We start from the raw sequence: 18,125 nt of genomic DNA on the forward strand, positions 1-18,125 counted from the left end.
ACAATATGGACTCCTGTGCACTTTACATGTTATTTTCAGACAAAATACATACCAAAACACTGTTATATATAACATTTCAATAACCATTCCACAATAACACACCATTCCAGCAATATTGCTAATTTTAAGAAGATGCTTTTAGTTTCCCTTCTAATTTAATTTAGCAGAAATTATTTGCTGATATGTTCATCTTGGCCCCATTTTATAGAGCTGCTTAGCACAAACAGATTTACTTACCCAGAATATGCTTACCAGGCAAAATCACCATATCACAGGTCGCACCATTTGTAGACTGGTATCTTGCTTCCTTTTGCTCCGCAGAAAATCTTTAAGCATTATTGTAATTGTGCGCTGCTTGTGACCTTCAGATCGTTAACGTCTAGAAAAAAAACATACAAAAGGCACATGTATTGATTGTACGAGCTCAGGATCATCCTGGAAGCTTTGTTATATTTAATGAAAGACCTCGTTTGTTCAGTCCCAATTAGGCATGAAATTCTGCCGAGTTTTAAATCTGGTTTTTTTTTTTTTTTTTTTTTTTTTTTGAAAATGCTAGTTCATGGCCTTTAATTGTATCTTGTTTAAAAAACATTTAGGTACATGTATATATTCCAGTGTATATTCAGTTTACTGTAAAGCTGCGTGTATTTAATATATAAATTTTGCTGTGTAAATTTCTTTTTCTGAGAACTTGTTTTGCTATAAACTAATTCTACTGACATGGAGTAGATTTCTGAAATTGGGATATGGTGACCTCTCCTAAAAAAATTATGTAAAATATTTGTATAAAAAGGAATTAATAATTGACTAATAATTGCATACTTATTTTGTTGTTATTTTGATTTCACTTTGTTATCTTGCAGGATCTACTACCCGAGCTGTACAGGCATTTTACATCTCAGGGCTTCCATACCTCCATCTTTGCGTCGCCGTGGTTCCTTACCTTGTTTGCAGTTGCTCTTCCGATATCTCTTGCCAGAAGGATCATGGATGTCTTCATATCAGAGGTGAAAATAAAGATCATAATATCTCCTATACAACTACCTAAAATCACTATATAAATCAGAAAAAAAGAAGACTTAAATTTGCTGGACAAGGCAAGAGAAGTGTAAGGCAAGACTCTGTACAATGTACAAACCAAGTGGTTTCAGATTTATTGCTGTGGAAACCAACACATCAAATGAGGAGCAGAAAATTTGCTGCAAGAGAAGTACAGACCAGAGGTCTGAATTCCACTCTTTCTCGAAACCTATGTTACTTCAGAGGGAGCCATTTCTCAAAATGTTTTATACTATCAACAGCTCTCCATTGCATGTTACCAAGTAAGTATTTATGTTAAACAATTATTTTGAGTATTTCCCAATAGTGTCCAGTGTCTTTAGTTCTGTCCGAGTAAAGTGTTCATTGATGTACATTTACTCTCATTTATCTTGTTTTTGTTTTTCAGGGGATGGAGATCATTTTCAGGGTTGGCATTGCCATTTTGCAACTCAACTACGACGATCTGTTGAGACTGGACATGGAAGAAATGCTAAGGGTAAGTTACATTTAAGCATTACGTTCATAGGAAGTGTGGACCTTAGAACAAAAGAGGCCCTGAAACAAATGGTCCTATTTGCCGAGAGGTGTAGACTCATTTTTCAAGCTTGATGCTTGGACGTTCGGAAAATTACAGTGGTGCAGGGGTGTTTTTATTTTTGAAGGAGAATAACTCAAGGGCCTAAATGAGCAGAGGATGAAAGTTTAGGAGTAAATCGAAAATTTCCCTTTTTGAAACTGGAAAAAAAGCTGAGAGACTTCTAAGTATTTTTCGTGTATTTTTGAATATTTAGCATTTTGCACTGTATGCTATGGGAGTTTGTTAAGTGGTATTCCCTCACGCAGAACTAGCACTGTCCAGGAAATAGACTGGCACCTGTATTGATTGTCAGTGGTAAATCATGCAAGAACCATGCAGGGAGTCCAACGCAAACAATTTCTATGGAAAAACAGATCCCCACTCTTGGCCTTCTTGTATTGTTGATCTCAATCCTGATAATAATAATAATAAACTACAGCATTTATAAGGCGCACTTTACTGAAAAAGAGAAACATTCAAAGGCGCCAATCAAGTTTTGTTTTAAAGATGTTGGAAAGCAAGCAAGAACAAGTGTGTTTTGAGTTTGTGCTGGAAGAGAGTGATGTTGTGGATTAGTCTGAGGTATTCCGGAAGTGAGTTCCATAGTCTTGGTGCTATGTCGGAGTAAGCCCTGTCCCCGTAACTGGCCAGGCGAGTTCGGGGAACATGGAGTGTCTTGCTGATAGATCTTAGACCTGGTCTAGTTGTACGGGGTGTCAAGATAATCGTTCATATCAAAGTTGTTGTTGTTTTTATGCCTTGTGGTGACTTTTGTTAGTGGTCTTCTCCAGGGTCCGTGGTGAGAAAAATATAAAGGGTTCATGGTGACTCATTTGTGTAGTGTGAATCTAATTTATCCAGGGACCACTGCTGGAAAGGCCAGTACTACAGCCACTGATGTGGCAGCAGTGGATTTGCTTTTAGCAGCGAAAAAGTTGTCTTGTTTTTGTAACATTTCCTTGATTTCTATATTTCATATTTTCTTATTGTTTTAGCCCAAGGTTTAGCTGTAAAAATTATATCCCCCCAGAAATTACAAAGAAACTGAAAGGAATGTAACACAAAGATTTAATTATGGTCAGAGTTCAGTTCACCCTATCAGAAGTCAGCCTGACTCTCCAACCAAATTAGATCACTGTGACTTCCTGAACGACCCTGTCGGACTGCCCTCGCTTGTCGGATTTAACTCTTGCCAACTTCCTTTATAAGCCTCTGTGTTGACACTTGTTGGCAAACTCCATGTTCTACATGTACTCTGCCTTTCTGCCATGATTTTGGAACGCTCACTGTGTTTCATATTGTCCTTACTGCATGTACATTAAAGTGTGTTATCGTTTACTTGTACCTGTCTCAACTCGGGGATAAATCTTGTTAACCACACCATAGTAAGTCAAGTCATGTTTATTTTATCTTCTTCAAATTAAGTTTTTGTCTTTTTTAAACCCAAGATTATTTATAATTCATGCAGTCAGTTTCCCTTGTGGTTTATGACTTGGTATTTTGAAGTAAGACCAGAATTGAAACGAGAATAAAAAATTCCTACACAGTTAAACAATTGAACTGTTTGATCGTGAAAAAGCTAATCATGAGAAGATTTATATCATTTGTATTATGGGTATAGTGTTCTTCAATAATCCACATTATCTTCAAGTACACGCTAATCCTCCAATCAGATTCGCAGAATGGTGTGGTGATAAAAACCTATATTGCACGGCTAATATCACTACCTGAGTCTTGTGTGTTCTATGGTCATGCGCCAAGTTTGCTTGAAGATAAATACGTTCTCACACGCGCGCTCGTGGAAATACGGAAAATATAGCGCAATCGGCCTCATTGGAAATGGGACGCAGAATTGCTATATTTTTCCGTATTCCACTCGTGCTTGTGTGATAACTTATTTAATTATATTATCAGACTTAAAGTCAACATTCTAACACAAATACATGACCGCCAGACCATGGAGGTAGAAATGTCCAGTTTTCCAGTTATGAGTTAATTGGCCCAATGCTAAAATCACGTGCCCCGGGCATGCAGTCCAGTATAACACATTCAAGCCTATTTATTTTTGTAATAGCCTTCAGTACTTCTTTCTGTATCAAATAAATTTTGCTTTTGTACTTACTTCACATCTCTATTAACTTTTACTTTCTTTTTTGTTTTCATCTCCAAGCGCATAGAGACTTCTCTGTTATTGTGATATGCGCTCTACAAAAATGGTTCATTATTATTATTATTATTATTATTATTATTATTATTATTATTATTATTATTATTATTATTATTATTATTATTATTATTATTATTATTATTATTATTAACTACAGTGTATAACAAAAGTGTACAGTAGGAACACCGCCAATATAGGGCTAGATAGCTGAGTTGGTAGAGCGCCGGCACGTTAATCCGGAGGTCGTTGGTTCGAATCCCACTCAATTCTTTGTTCAACCCCAAAAATCATTTCAAAATTTACCCAGTCCGTTTCCCTTGTGGTTTATATTGATAAAAGTGTACAGCAGCTCCAATCTGAGGCTAATGTAGAAATATGTACGTTAATACAAATGGCGGGTAGTTCTAATTAAAGTGCATGACTGCCATTATGCTCTTGTAAGTTATGCACGCACACAGCACCGTCGTCATTGTGCTCTTCCGCTCTTTTCGTTTCATTAACAACTATCAAGGTTTCAATGGTTCAGTACATATTTTGACTGGAGTGGTTATTTATTGAACAAACACGAGGCACACTGTTCTTGGAGTGAAATGTCAACGAAGCAAAACCACTGTGTTATTTCTACCTGGATTAACTTGAATACTGAAAGAGAAAGAAAACATTTTTTTTTTTTTTTTTTTTTTTTTCCTCTCTCTCATTATATAAAGAAAACAGGCTTTCAATTCTGTTTAAGATCAACATTCAGAAGTTGTTGTTGCTTTTTGGTTGAATTTACATGACTGATGAATGTTTTTCTCATGGGACTGCCGTTTCTGATAAACTAATTGGGATATTGACGACTTATGGTTGATTCGAGTTGAATAAGTGAAAGTTCGTTCAGCATGAGGTTTGTGTATTCAGTATAATCACGTTGCAGTATTTCCTGATCGATTCAGGAAAATGTAGAATCATTCGGTCGTGTTTTTTTTTTTTTTTGCTATTTCTGCCTCCATGGTAAAGGTAAGGTCATAGATTGTGTGCCATTAATTTCAGTTTCTTTGTGATTTTTGGAGGAGGGACTTCGTTTGAAATGGATAGTATTCCTTTTCTAAAACAACTTGTTCATTCCAGTTTTATTTTCTATCGTTGGCCACCCACAAGAAGTATCAATGATTTGTTAACCTATTGCTCAAATATTAAGCAAACAAGAGACTCCTGACACCAAGGAAATGTTATTAAAAACAAGACAACTTTCAGACTGCCTTTAAGCAAAGTCATTGCTGCCAAATCGACAGCTGTATGCAGGTGGAGCTATTTTTGGTTGGCACGACCACCAAAAGGTAGAACCTTTAACATTAACAACGCAATTTATTCTCACAAGCAAGCAGCCAGGCGGCATAAATGCCTATCATAGTTTGTTACACAGCACATAGACTGTAGCAGACACAGACAGATTGCATTATACGAAACAATTAAATTTCCACTTCCTTAATGTCAGCATTATCCATAGCCTTGATGGTTCTATTCGCTTATAATCAAAGCCACTTTGTTTGTTTTGCAATCTGCTCAGTTATTACAGAAAATTGCGCCCAAACTCCATGAAGCAGAGCCCGAGGTGCTTATGATGACAGCCTATCAAGTTAAGTACAACACCAAGAAAATGAAAAAGTGAGTGGAAATTTTCCCTGATAATATTTGGAGTGCAATAGGCCTACATGTACTTGTATAATATACTAAGTGGGGTGTTGTGGGTTGGATGGATTTGGCCTTTTGACTCAAGTTATGTTGTTTATCAGTTTATAGAAATAGCTTCAAATCCTGGCCTGGGCCATATTTCATAGACCTGCTAAGCACAAAAAATTTGCTTAGCATGAAATTTCTTCCTTGATAAAAACAGGATTACTAACCATATTGCTTGTTACTGGTATTCAGCTGTTGTTTGCTTATCCTGAAAATCAAGTGGAAATTTGGTTGATCCTGTTTTTATCAAGGAAAAAATGTCATGCTAAGCAAATTTTTGTGCTTAGCAGCTCTATGAAATCGGGCCATGGTCAGTCGCGACACTTGCGTCGTTAAGCAGGGCACTTAATCATAATTGTTCTCTCCACGCAGGAGTAGAGACAGGCAGTTACATGTATCTTTGGTGGACTGGCATCCCGGTTTGGGGCGGAGTAGAAATATTCTCAGTTTTTTAATGCCAGTAAAACTGGATTTAAACATCAGGTTTTGGTGTTTGAAAGCTTTAATGATTAATTAATGGCTTTGTTTTTTCCCCCCGCAGATTAGAGAAAGATTATCTTGCCTTCAAGACAAAAGAGAATGAAGATCAAATTGAAATGCGGGTAAGAATAAAAACATTGTTGTCGGTTTAATTTTGCTTTGTGGTGAAAATTGTGCACAATGGGGCCCAAGGTCAGAAATCTGTTGAGCAGAAAATGTATTTACTAAGTAACAATTAGTAAGGATCACATGGTCTTTTAGCTGGTAGTACATTTTTGCTAAGCAAGATTTTACTGGGCTAGAAATTTTATGTGATGCTTGATGAAGTTGGGCCCAGATCAGACTTGCATAGTCCTTTGGCTGTCTCCTGTGAATAATACAGATGGCAAATATTCATCAACTGAGGGCGCTGTTTATACTTGTGCCATCCAGACCTCTATCTTCAGTATGAGCTTTTTCCAAAATTGGGTGTAGGCTCTTGCTCCAACTCTGGTTCCAAGCTTCATTTAGTGTAAATGTTTCTCCAACATTAAAAGCCGAGCCTAGGTTTAATCCACACAAAATTCTTTATATAGAAAAAACTAACAGTAAAAAAAAATATAGTAACGACTGGAAACTGACTACTCCGGGGAAACCCAAGTGTAAAAAAGCCCCTTAATATTTTCTCTTCTTTTTGTTAATACAAGAAACTATAAGTCAAGCCAAATTTTGTTTCACTCTTTCAGAGGTTGCGAACGGAAAACCGACTCCTCCTGCGGAGAATCCAAGTCCTTGAGGAGGAGAACGAAGTTCTAGCAGACAGACTGATCCAGGGTCAGCTCCAACGAGCCCAGGAGGCTGAGGACAGCTACATGATTAAGAAGGAGTTAGAGTCTATCAAATACCACAATAAGGAGACCGCTAAGCAGCTAGAGGGCGCTCAGACGGTCATCAGCGATCTACGAGATAAGGTCAGTATTGGTCTTACTTACTTTTACATGTCATGTGGGTGGCACGGTTGGCGTGTGCGTAAAGCGCTCGCCTCTCACCAACGTGACCCCGGTTCGATTCCTGGCCGGGGCCATATGTGAGTTGAGTTGTGCGTTGGTTCTCTGCTGTGCCACGAGGGTTTTCCAGAACATCCGGTTTTCCTCCCTTGGGGGAAAAATAAAACACTTTCGATCTTGGCTGTGCTCTGTGGTCGTAATGGGGTGATGTGGCTGGCAGCCAAAGGCGCCCTTGCATGCCTGCTTCTGGAACACGTTGTAGCCGCGTCTTTCGCAATTCAGCTCTTGATCTACTTCTCTAGCCCTGATGATATTCTCCCAGAAGCTCCTTGGAATCTATAGACCTTTGTCTTGCTGTCTCCATGTTGGTCTTGTTCCTCGTATCGAATAACAAGAATAAATGCTTATGATCATTTTGCAATTAGGAACCAGACTAAATTGGTCTCCCAACCTTTGGTAATATTGATATCAATGGGAGAAATTCAAGATGGCTGGATCGTGATCCAGGGGGTTGAATCGTAAGGTGGAAATGTTGTCATTATTTCAACATACCTTCTATATATACATGTACCACTTAAAGCCATTGGACACTTTCTGAACAGAACAAAAATTAAAAGTTCACAGATTTACAAATAACTTGCAGGATTTACAGAAGGTAATGATGAAAGACTTCCCGTAAAACATATTTCCATACAATGCTTTACTTTTTGAGAAAACATTAAATCAATTATAAATTCTCAAATTCGAGAATAACGGATTTATTTTAAACACATGACATGACATGGCGAAAGGAAACAAGGGTGGGTTTTCCCGTTATTTTCTCCCGACTCTGATGACCAATTGACCCTAAATTTTCATATATAAGTTGTGGTACACAAAGTGTGGGCATTTGGACAATACTGTTGTTGTACCAATGTTCTGAGATTGCTTTAAAAGTTAGGGGATTGGCAATACATAGACAATTCATTTGTAGCATCTACATTATAATCAATTTGCATTCAGTGTGGTTCACTTTGATTTGAACACAAGAGGGCGCTATACTTGTACATCATTGGCAAGTGGAGACTGGTTTAACATTGTTATCACTGTATTCACAAGTTCATCAAAATATTTACTACATCTTTGGTAGTGGATTTTAGGGTTTGTTGCATTTCAATCCCATTATGATATTTATGTTACCAGTTTTTATGCGGCAGTCACGCTCCATTTTAAGTAAAGACTTGCTAGCGACTGCGTTTCAAATGTATGTGGTCTTGATTTGTCTTCTGTTTTTTCAACAGGTTTTGTTTCTTGTTCAAGTTCTTTAAAGTTTGTTTTATTGTTTGATAATCAATGACAATAAATCGCCAATTACATGTATCACAAAAATATTTTTAAACATCAAATGTAGTTTTCTTTAAAAAACAGAATAATAATATCAAAATCCTACTCTTAACACTGCATTCAATAACACAAGCAAGACCCAAGCATAGTTTTCACGGACAATTGCATCATTGATTCCATCCATCATTTAAGTTTCTTAAGCACCAACACTAGACAGCCTGACTAGTATCTGAAATCTTCTCATCCACAAGAGAGGAGAGTAAAACCTGATGTCAATCCCATCCCTGCCCGGTAAAATCAATTAGCGGCAAAATCCTTGGGACTGCTTCTCCGCAAACGTCCAGAGGTCAACATCGCTTTTAATATGTAACATCATCGGAGTTGTTATGAGCGTAATTCAATATCCATATTTAATGCCTCAGTATGCAAATAGTTAGGACTCTTGGGACGATGTTCAAGTGAATTGTAATTTTTACGGACGGCACCAGTCAGTTTGTATTTTGTATAAACGGTGACGTAACGCACTCACGGTGTTGGCAGAGTGTTAGTGTTTACTTGCCGGTGCTCTACCAACTGAGCTGTTTAGCCCTAATGTTGGCATTGTCTCTACTTTTCTTTGTTCAACCCCAAAGTAACTCAAGCAGAAAGTGAACCTGTGACCTCACCAAGTATTTTTTTTTATAGTCATTTATTTTTGAAGCAGTTAAAGGCAGTGGACACTATTGGTAATTACTCAAAATAACTATTAGAATAAAACCTTACTTGGTAACGAGTAATGTGGAGAGGTTGATGGTATAAAACATTGTGAGAATCGGCTCCCTCTGAAGTGCCATAGTTTGCGAAAAAGAAGCAATTTTCCACGAATTTGTTTTTGAGACCTCAGATTTAGAATTTGCGGTCTCGAAATCAACCATCTAAACGCACACAACTTCCTGTGACAGGGGTGTTTTTTTCTTTCATTATTATCTCGCAACTTCGATGACCGATTGAGCTCAAATTTTCACAGGTTTGTTATTTTATGCATATGTTGAGATGCACCAACTGTGAAGGCTAGTCTTTGACAATTACCAATAGTGTCCACTGCCTTTAAGGCAATTTGTAGTTGTTCAATAAAAGCAAAGAGTAAACATGACTAATGGTAATGACACTGAAACAAATTAGCAATATGAAGTGAGTAACAGTACAATGACTAAACCTTGAGCCACTTTGGGTCGATATTCTGAAGAAAAAAATTCCGTTCCCATCCGCAGAATTGTTTTTTCAGAATTTTTTAGAGCTCCTTGATCTCATGGACACATAGGAGTGTTTACGCATTTTTATAGCCGTAGACTTTTTCAAACCTCTCTACTATTGTCTTGTGTTTCCCGAGAACTGCTCACACTGCTTCAAGTGTTTTTCTTCTTCTTCGACCTACATGGAGAAATTGGAAAATGTCTTGGAGTTCGTAGCCCCTGGAGGCGAAAGCAGAGAGTCTCAGTGTGAGGGAACACTAAGTGGTTACTCGTTACCGTCGGGCCATGTAGGAATTCATCTCGTTTCCTCCTTAGAGAACCCGGTTGTTGACAAGAAACTGAAGTGTTGATACAGTTCTGGAATCCATGCGCATATTATGTGCGAGATGGTTTGAAATAAACATCTTATTGTGAAAAAATCTGCCTTTCGGTGAAGGCCTTTGGACCTCAAGGGGGCTGTAGAGTCTTAAGGGGGCGTCTTTTCTTTGAGGAATATAAAAAAGAAACAAGAATAGTCTTCATTTTTGTACTGTGTCTTAAATGGCGACCACACACCCACATAGTACACACATTTGTAGGCACACATTCTCAGAATTGTAATATGATCAGATTGTGTATACCTATTAAGGATTATTCTTCCTGCGTGGACATATTTACTCCGGATTTTTTTGAGATGAAGTTTTTACATGCTAGTTTTATAGCCTACATTCTGCATAAATAATTCTCAGATTGTGCATTCCAATCACGGATTATTTTCTAGCGCGAACAAAATCACTCCAGATTTGTGATATATTTTTAATTCAAAATTAATAGCACCTTTTTGAAATGAAATTTATAAAAGCTAGTTTCTTTGTATATATCTACAAATATAAAGGATTATACCAATTTAAATTCAATTTTATTCAATTGTTTATTGTCACACATATAAATACATATACATTTGTACAGTGAAATTCACTTTGGCTTGCGAGTCTAAAAATATAAAAAATTACAAAAATTACAAAAAATACAGAAAACCCTTAAACCACATAGGCATACAATAACGAACAAATAAACAGTAAGCGCACATTATGCAGAGAGAAAATAACAGTTACAAAGTTGCAAACCCCCCCAAAACATTTCCAAAAACCAAAGGCATACTATGCTTCAAATAGTGCCGGACGTTTGGCTACAGAAGTTGCTTTCAACATTTTTGCTTCAACCATCCCCTTTAGTAACCATGTTTCATGCTCCATCAATGCAGCCCCTTATCCTAAAAGACCTCATCACCTGTTTCAAGTTTATTATTCCACACCGATCATGTCCCAGCTGTAATGCCCTGAAATTAATGAAAATGTGACAGAAATCCTCCGGCTTAGAACCGCTCGTTCGTGTCAAATTAAGCACTGTCTGTAGCCCCGAGATCGCATGTTGCAATCAGGGACGATCTCGGCGTAAAAGTGTTCAGTAATCTGATCGGTACATTTTCAGGAATGATGGGAAACTTTTCCCCTGGTTAAGGGAATTCTTATCATGGAACTCGTTTTGTCGTCAGATTTTTTTTATCAAGAGTGGTTTAGACCACTGGATTGGAGCACTGTTGTTTTCTGCTCAGAAGAGTGTGTTTTCGATTCCCAGTTGTGGCACTTGTATCCTTGAGCAAGATGCTATACCATAACTGCTTTGCCCTTCTGAAGGGAATTTTAGTAGTAAGTTCCGCGCATTTTTAGTTGTTTACAGAATTCTTGGTTTCATTTACCAAAAATATATCAATCAGCGAGGGACTGAAAACCAAATCCAAAATCCAAAGAGGGCAACCAGCAGGAAGAGAAACCACTGAGCCAACCGCATCCCAAAACCCGTGCAAATTAAAAGAAATTTCTGTAAACAAAAAACAGAAATATTTCTTTAATAGAAGAGTCTAGCCAGATTCTAAACTCTGTATAAGATCAATCAGCTCCTAGGTCCAGGGCCCAATTTCATAAAGCCTGTAAGCACAAAAATTTGCTTAGCATGAAATTTCTTTCTTAATAAAAACATGATTACTAACCAAATTTCCACGTAATTTTCAGGATAAACGAATAACAGCTGAATACCAGTAACAAGCAATATGTAACAAATTTAAATTCAGTTGGTAATTTTGTTTTTATCAAGGAGAACATTGCATGCTAAGCAAATTTATGAAATTGGGCCCTGATACTTTGTGTTCTCTCCCCCTCCAACAAAACATAACAAATAACAATAACAGTCTCAAAACCTGGAGACAACAAAAATTAATTAAGATTTTGATCCGATGAAGTATCCAGTGAATATCCACTGACGCATGATGCCAGACTGTTTAAAAAACAAATTATAAATTAATCCGTCTGACCCGAGAAAGAAAAATGTAAAATAAGAAGCTTCAGGTTTCGCGCTGTCACATTCAATAGACTGGCGCTGCTCATCTTGAAAACTTGATCAAAGCTTTACCACCCAAGATTCGTCCAGAGAAGCTGTTGGTTTTATAATGAAGGTCAGGTCTACCCCCCCCCCTGCAAAATCAATCAGTCTTTAAAAGCAGACCTGTATTCTTCGTTTTAGAAAGGGCAAGGGCCTGGGTAAAGGGCGCCCTATGAGGAAATTGTAAATTCCTACTGGAGCATTTCAAGGGCACCAAGGCAATGACCAAAGGGCATGGAGGCAATCACCTTTGTTGCCTCCGTGGAGTATCATGCCTTGTCAGGTCTATTTCTCCCAAAGTGTCGTGGCCTCCCCCAAAGTATCTTGGCCGAGCGGTTAAGAGCACTGAATTCAAACTCTGGTGTTCTGATCAGCAGCGTGTGGGTTCGAATCCCCAGCCGTGACACTGACTTGTGTCCTTAAGCAAGACACTTAACCATTGCTTCTTCCTCCGGATGGGACGTAAAGTCCTTGGTCCCATGTGTTGTGTAACGCATGTAAAAGAACCCAGTGTATATATCAAAACTAGAAGGGGTACGCCCCGGTGTTCCTGGCTGTGGCTGTGGCTGTATGCGCCGTAGCACCTTGTAAACTCAGAATTGATCACTGCAATAACCTATCTTTCTGAAAGTTTGTATATACTCAGCGCCTTGAGTACCTTGTTTGGTAGATACGTGCGCTATATAAGACTTTGATATTATATTATTATTACCCCTCCCCCCAACCCCTTCCTTGCAAAATCAATTAATGAGAAGCCAACCTGCCCAGCATCTTAGATTGCTTCTGATGAGACGTAAAGCCGTAGGTCCCTTGTGTTGTGTAATGCACTTTGAAGGGTCTGTACCGGTATATGACTCTTATGAAAATTAACGTCAATAAAAACTTGATTGGTAAGAATTACAGAAGCTTACGATAGATAAATTTATGATGATGAAGATGATGATGATGATGATAGTGTAATAATGCAAAGCGTAGAAATGCGGCTGTGGTAAAATATATCATTTTTTATCCCTAAAATTTTGAATACAAGAAGCGTTATCGGTAATGCTTTAAAGATTATTTGTTCCTATTAGGCAATTTTCTTCCGGCGGATTTCACTCTAGATTTTCAATGATATCTCAAAAGCGCGACTATCTTTTCCAAACGAAAATTCAAATGTTCGTCTTATTGTAGGATTGAAACATTCTTAGGGAAGTACATTGTGCTTGTACTTCCCAATAAGGAAGCCATTTTTTGGCATAATGCGAGATGTTGAAATTGAAGAGGAGGCCGTTGAGTTGTGGAAAATTGGCGTGGAGAGATTTTTATTTGTTCCTGTCTTATACATTTGTACATGTCATGAGTTTGTAACCAAATATGTGTCAATCTGTCTATTCCACACACTTAATAAGCCAGAAGATAGGCTCCGACTGTTTTGACCTTTTTCTGGCCGATGATGTCATTGCTTTTGATACAAGTACATGGAAATACAATCTTGTTTATTTGACTCGGACAAAAACCAATCGCTGTGTAATCAACGCTGGCTTTACGGTCTTCTCAGTGGAACTGCCCAGAGCAATGTGACTGTATAAAACAGCCCTACAAATTGGTTGGCAATCCTTGAAACCAACCAGCACTGAAGGTTGACTCGGGTGCAATTTGATAAATTATATCAAAGCTGCTAAGCACTGACAAATCTTGCTTAGCAGAAAACAGGCGACCACCCAGAATGTCACTGAGTTCATGTACTGCACATGGCCTGCATGTGGCTGGTGCCCTGCTTAAATGTGCTAAGCAAGTATTTATGTTTGATGAACTGTTTTAAGATTTATGACTTTGAAATTAAACATGGCCTGCATGTGGCTGGTGCCCTGCTTAAATGTGCTAAGCAAGTATTTATGTTTGATGAACTGCTTTAAGATTTATGACTTTGAAATTAAGCAGGTGTTTTATTAGCAGTGCCTAATTGCATAAGTCTGTTTACAAATAAGTAATTTTGTGTGCTTACTATAAGTAAGCAAAAGTGTATTTTCACAAACTTTCTAGAAGTGCAGGTTCACAATCCAGGTTTTAACGTTTTTGCGCCAGTCACCCGCTTACCAGAATGACCAAGTTAGCAAGTCTGGCTTTGCTTACAGTAAGAAGTCGCTGTTACAAAATTGCAATTCTGCTAATGGGCACTCCTCCGTAAGCATATTATATCTGCTTATGAAATTGGCCTCAAGATGTAACTTTATAGGTCTGCTGCTCATAAGTGGACAAATTGTAGCCACAATGATCGGAAAAACACCTGGCCTCACGCTCAAGCATTTCGCCCCCATCAACTAATCATGCACACTGCAGAGAGAGCAGACTACATTAAAGATGATCAATACTATTTTAAGCCAATGATGTCATTCCTCTCTTCTGTCAAACATTGCATCTGATTGGTTGACTGTGATGTCATCCCCTTCTTGCTGTGTTCTGATTGGTTGACTGTGATGTCATCTCCGTCTTGCCGTGTTTTGATTGGTTGTCGTCAGGGAGAGAGAAGGGATGGCTTTTCACCTTGGCATTTGCGATTGGCTGCACATGGGGAGATTAGCCCACTGTGTTTGCTGATTGAGTACGGATTAATATAGCTCGACTGTCGCTAAGGTCTCTGTAACACTAAAAGGGCTGAAGATGAAAAGAGATGCTGCAGTAAAGAAAAATTGTTTGTGCATTTCCCAAAAATCACAGCAGAGGGTTTGATTTTGATAGCACATTTTTTTACCTTGCATTTTTTTAGCTGATTATTCATCTGTAACATTACTTTAAAGGCCTGCACTCGTTTGGTAATTGTCAAAGACCAGTGTTCTCACTTGTTGTATCCCATAAGCATAAAATAACAAGCATGTGAAACGTTGGGCTCAATTGGTCGTGGAATTATGAAAGAAAAAACACCCTTGATGGACGAATTTGTGTGCTTTCAGATAGGAATAAAAGAGTCTTGCTAGAAGTCTTTTATTATTTTAGTGAGAAATTACCTCTTTCTAAAAAACTACGTTACTTCAGGGGGAGCCGTTTCCCACAATGTTTTATACTATCAACAGCTCTCCAATGCTCGTTACCAAGTTTTTAAGTTAATATTTGTTTTGAGTAATTACCAAGCGTGTACCTTCCCATTAAGTTTAATTACGCAGTACAAGGTCTTTAGGCCTGGAATTTCACCTTTGAGAGGACAAGGCCATTTTTCAAAGGGCACGTCCATTGGAAAAGCTAAGTCAATGGGCAGAAATGAGTTGACTGTTACCCTGCTGCTGTTCGCATAGTAAAACAAAATTGCTCTGCACAATTTTCTCTATCTTAATGGGTCTGTGATTGACCCAATTTCATAGAGCTGCGGTTTCTTAAAGGGCAAGGGCAACAAGGCATTTTCTCCTTGGTAAAAGGACATCCTCTATGAAGAAATTATACATTTTTATTGGAACATTTCAAAGGGCACCAAGGCAATGACCAGGGGGTAACACAGTCAATTGCCTCCATTGCCTCCAAGAAGTATCATTCCCAGGCTAAGCACAACAAAATTATGCTTACTAGCATAAGGCTACCAGCCAAAATACCATGTCACATAATACCGATCTGCGGCTGGCTTCCTGCTCATTTTTTGTTTGCTCAGCAAGAAATTGTAAAATAAACATTCTCTACTTTATCTCAATGAAATGGAGCCTTGGTATGCACTGATGCGTTTAAACACATTGTACATTTAATATGTCCACTGTACCAATTACACCACAAGGTAATTAATATGTAACCAGTTCGTTGAAGTCCCTTGAGCATATGGGGTATATATACCGACAATTCATAATGAATTCTACCACCTGCTGTGTTTATGCATAATGAATCAAGTCAATTAGAGTTAATTGCACACGCATAAGAGCTAAACCAAACATTGATTTTTGTTACGTAACGTTTTATCCCGGCCCCAAGTCAACCTCTTCAGCTAAGGAAAGATTTATTTATTTAATACTGGTTCGATATCTTTCCTGTCCAAAAGCCTCTCAATAACTGACACTCTGAAGCAGATTTTTAAATTTTAGTCTGAAATTAATTATATCAGTGTCTGGACTAAGATATTCTTGACAATAATTTAAGAATATTCTTTGGGTTGTTTTTAAGATGCAGCCAATAATAACATCAATTACCACAAAGAAATTGTTTTTTGCTTCTTCTTCTTTTAAGACAAATTTTCTTGGATTTTCCAGCATGATATTCTCCCAACCTTAAAGGCAGTGGACACTATTGGTAATTACTCAAAATAATTGTTAGCATAAAACCTTTCTTGGTGACGAGTAATGGGGAGAGGTTGATGGTATAAAACACTGTGAGAAACGGCTCCCTCTGAAGTAATGAAGTTTTCGAGAAAGATGTCATTTTCCACAAATTTGATTTCAAGACCTCAGGTTTAGAACTTTAGGTCTCAAAATCAACCATCTAAAAGCACACAACTTCGTGTGACAAGGGTGTTTTTTTTTCTTTCATTATTATCTTGCAAGTTCGATGACAGATTGAGCTCAAATTTTCACAGGTTTGTTATTTTATGCATATATGTTGACATACACCAACTGTGAAGGCTAGTCTTTGACAATAACCAATTGTGTCTATTGCCTTTAATCTGTCTGTTGATTTTTGTTTGCTAATGCAAATTGTGATTTAATAGCCTGAAATATCTCCTTTTTTTAAAGAAAGATTTTTGTTGGATTTTCAGGCACAATATTCTTCCTACTTTGATCTGATTTCCGATTTTCTTTTTCCCTGAAAAATCTGAAATAATTCTATTGATTAGTCTGACAAGTCTACTAGAGCCTACACAATGTGTACACATGTACAGCCCTTAAAAATATTCTCACTTTTTCCCCAAAGAACAAAATATCATAGAAGAAGATTTCAGAACTTTTAGCAGAAACAGACTATAATGCAATTATTATTCTATCCAAAAATGAAAATCCATAATATTATTTAAAGATGAGAAAGTAGTCCAGTCTCATCATCACAACCTTATTATTGACCTGTTGTCAACGGTAATCAAATTCAGCGTCTGTCTGTCTGGGCTCAAACCCCTCAAAGACTTCATCTTAAAAGCACGGTGACCAGTTTCATGCATTCGCTCGTCATGCCTTGCCTCGCAGCAGTTTGCATTGGCCATCAGGAAAAATGTTTGTGTTTATACTGAGAGGCATCCAGCATTTTTTTTTTTTTTTTTCATCATTTTTTTAATGAATTTTTTCCCTATTTTTGCTTTTAAGGCAAGTAAATCTTTAGTTTTTTTAAACCATTTGTTTGTTATCATATGTTTTTTGTAGTTATTTATATAAAAAAATACAATTGAAATAAGCTGTGAAAATTGCATTTCAAAAAGTGGATGGTTTTGAGATATCAGCGCAAAACCATTACAACAGAAATTATTGTGCACCTCGACCTCCCGATTAAAAAGGTTAACCCTGGTTCTTATTTATTTTTTTTAGATTAAAAGCTTGCTCTGTGTTAATACATCAGCCAGCCTGAGAAACTGTTCACAAATGTTGAGTTTGAATCAAGTCTGACAATTCTTCTAAGCTAATTTCTTAAGCACTCCAGAAAGTAAGACTTTTACTAGTCCTCCCTTTCCTACAATTAAATAAACGCAACAAAGAAGGTAGTACCCCTTTTATTACCCCAGCCGTAAGCCCCCTGGAAAACACGCTCCAGAGGTTTTAATCAAACATTTCCACAACAGATGGTACATATGTTTGTAATAACACTAAACATGCCGAAGCCTTGAATCTCTTGAACTTCACAGGAGGGACTTTTAACAGTTGCAATTTCATCAGTCAATGTTCAACATGATTCAAAGGGCGTGCACAATATTTATTTTTATTGGTAAACATTTCAAGATTCACACATAACTTACATGATATAAAGATGGTCTTAGTGGAAAACTTCTGTTTACATTTTTGTTGTTGTTCACTTAAGTTGTTATTTTTGTTAAATTGTTTATGTTTAAAAAATTTGTTAGCCTAATGGTTGTCCTGCATTTGAGTTAACTGAAGTAGAAGATGAATTCTTTGGAAACTGGCAAAGTAACATGACTTTGACACTTGAGGGTCAAACTTTAGTATTTGAGTATTTAATGTGTGTATTCGGGAGTATTAAAAATAACGATAAGAAAACCGTTATGCACAGTAAACAAAGGAGCAATACTG

The 18,125-nt window shown here is 37.5% G+C and overlaps 1 protein-coding gene across 3 annotated transcripts in view; it reads left to right on the forward strand.

The window, feature by feature from the left end:
• The window catches only part of LOC117303002 (EVI5-like protein), a 46,798-nt gene that overhangs the window by 12,958 nt on the left and 15,715 nt on the right, over positions 1-18,125 (forward strand). For all 3 annotated transcript variants that reach the window (XM_033787026.1, XM_033787028.1, XM_033787027.1), the window contains exons 7-11: positions 864-1,007; positions 1,448-1,537; positions 5,335-5,432; positions 6,046-6,106; positions 6,710-6,934. In XM_033787026.1, the coding sequence (XP_033642917.1) occupies positions 864-1,007; positions 1,448-1,537; positions 5,335-5,432; positions 6,046-6,106; positions 6,710-6,934 (618 nt within the window). The remainder of the gene's footprint in view (positions 1-863; positions 1,008-1,447; positions 1,538-5,334; positions 5,433-6,045; positions 6,107-6,709; positions 6,935-18,125) is intronic.

The sequence above is a fragment of the Asterias rubens genome, chromosome 19, assembly GCF_902459465.1.
Source record: "Asterias rubens chromosome 19, eAstRub1.3, whole genome shotgun sequence".
Classification (NCBI taxonomy): domain Eukaryota; kingdom Metazoa; phylum Echinodermata; class Asteroidea; order Forcipulatida; family Asteriidae; genus Asterias; species Asterias rubens.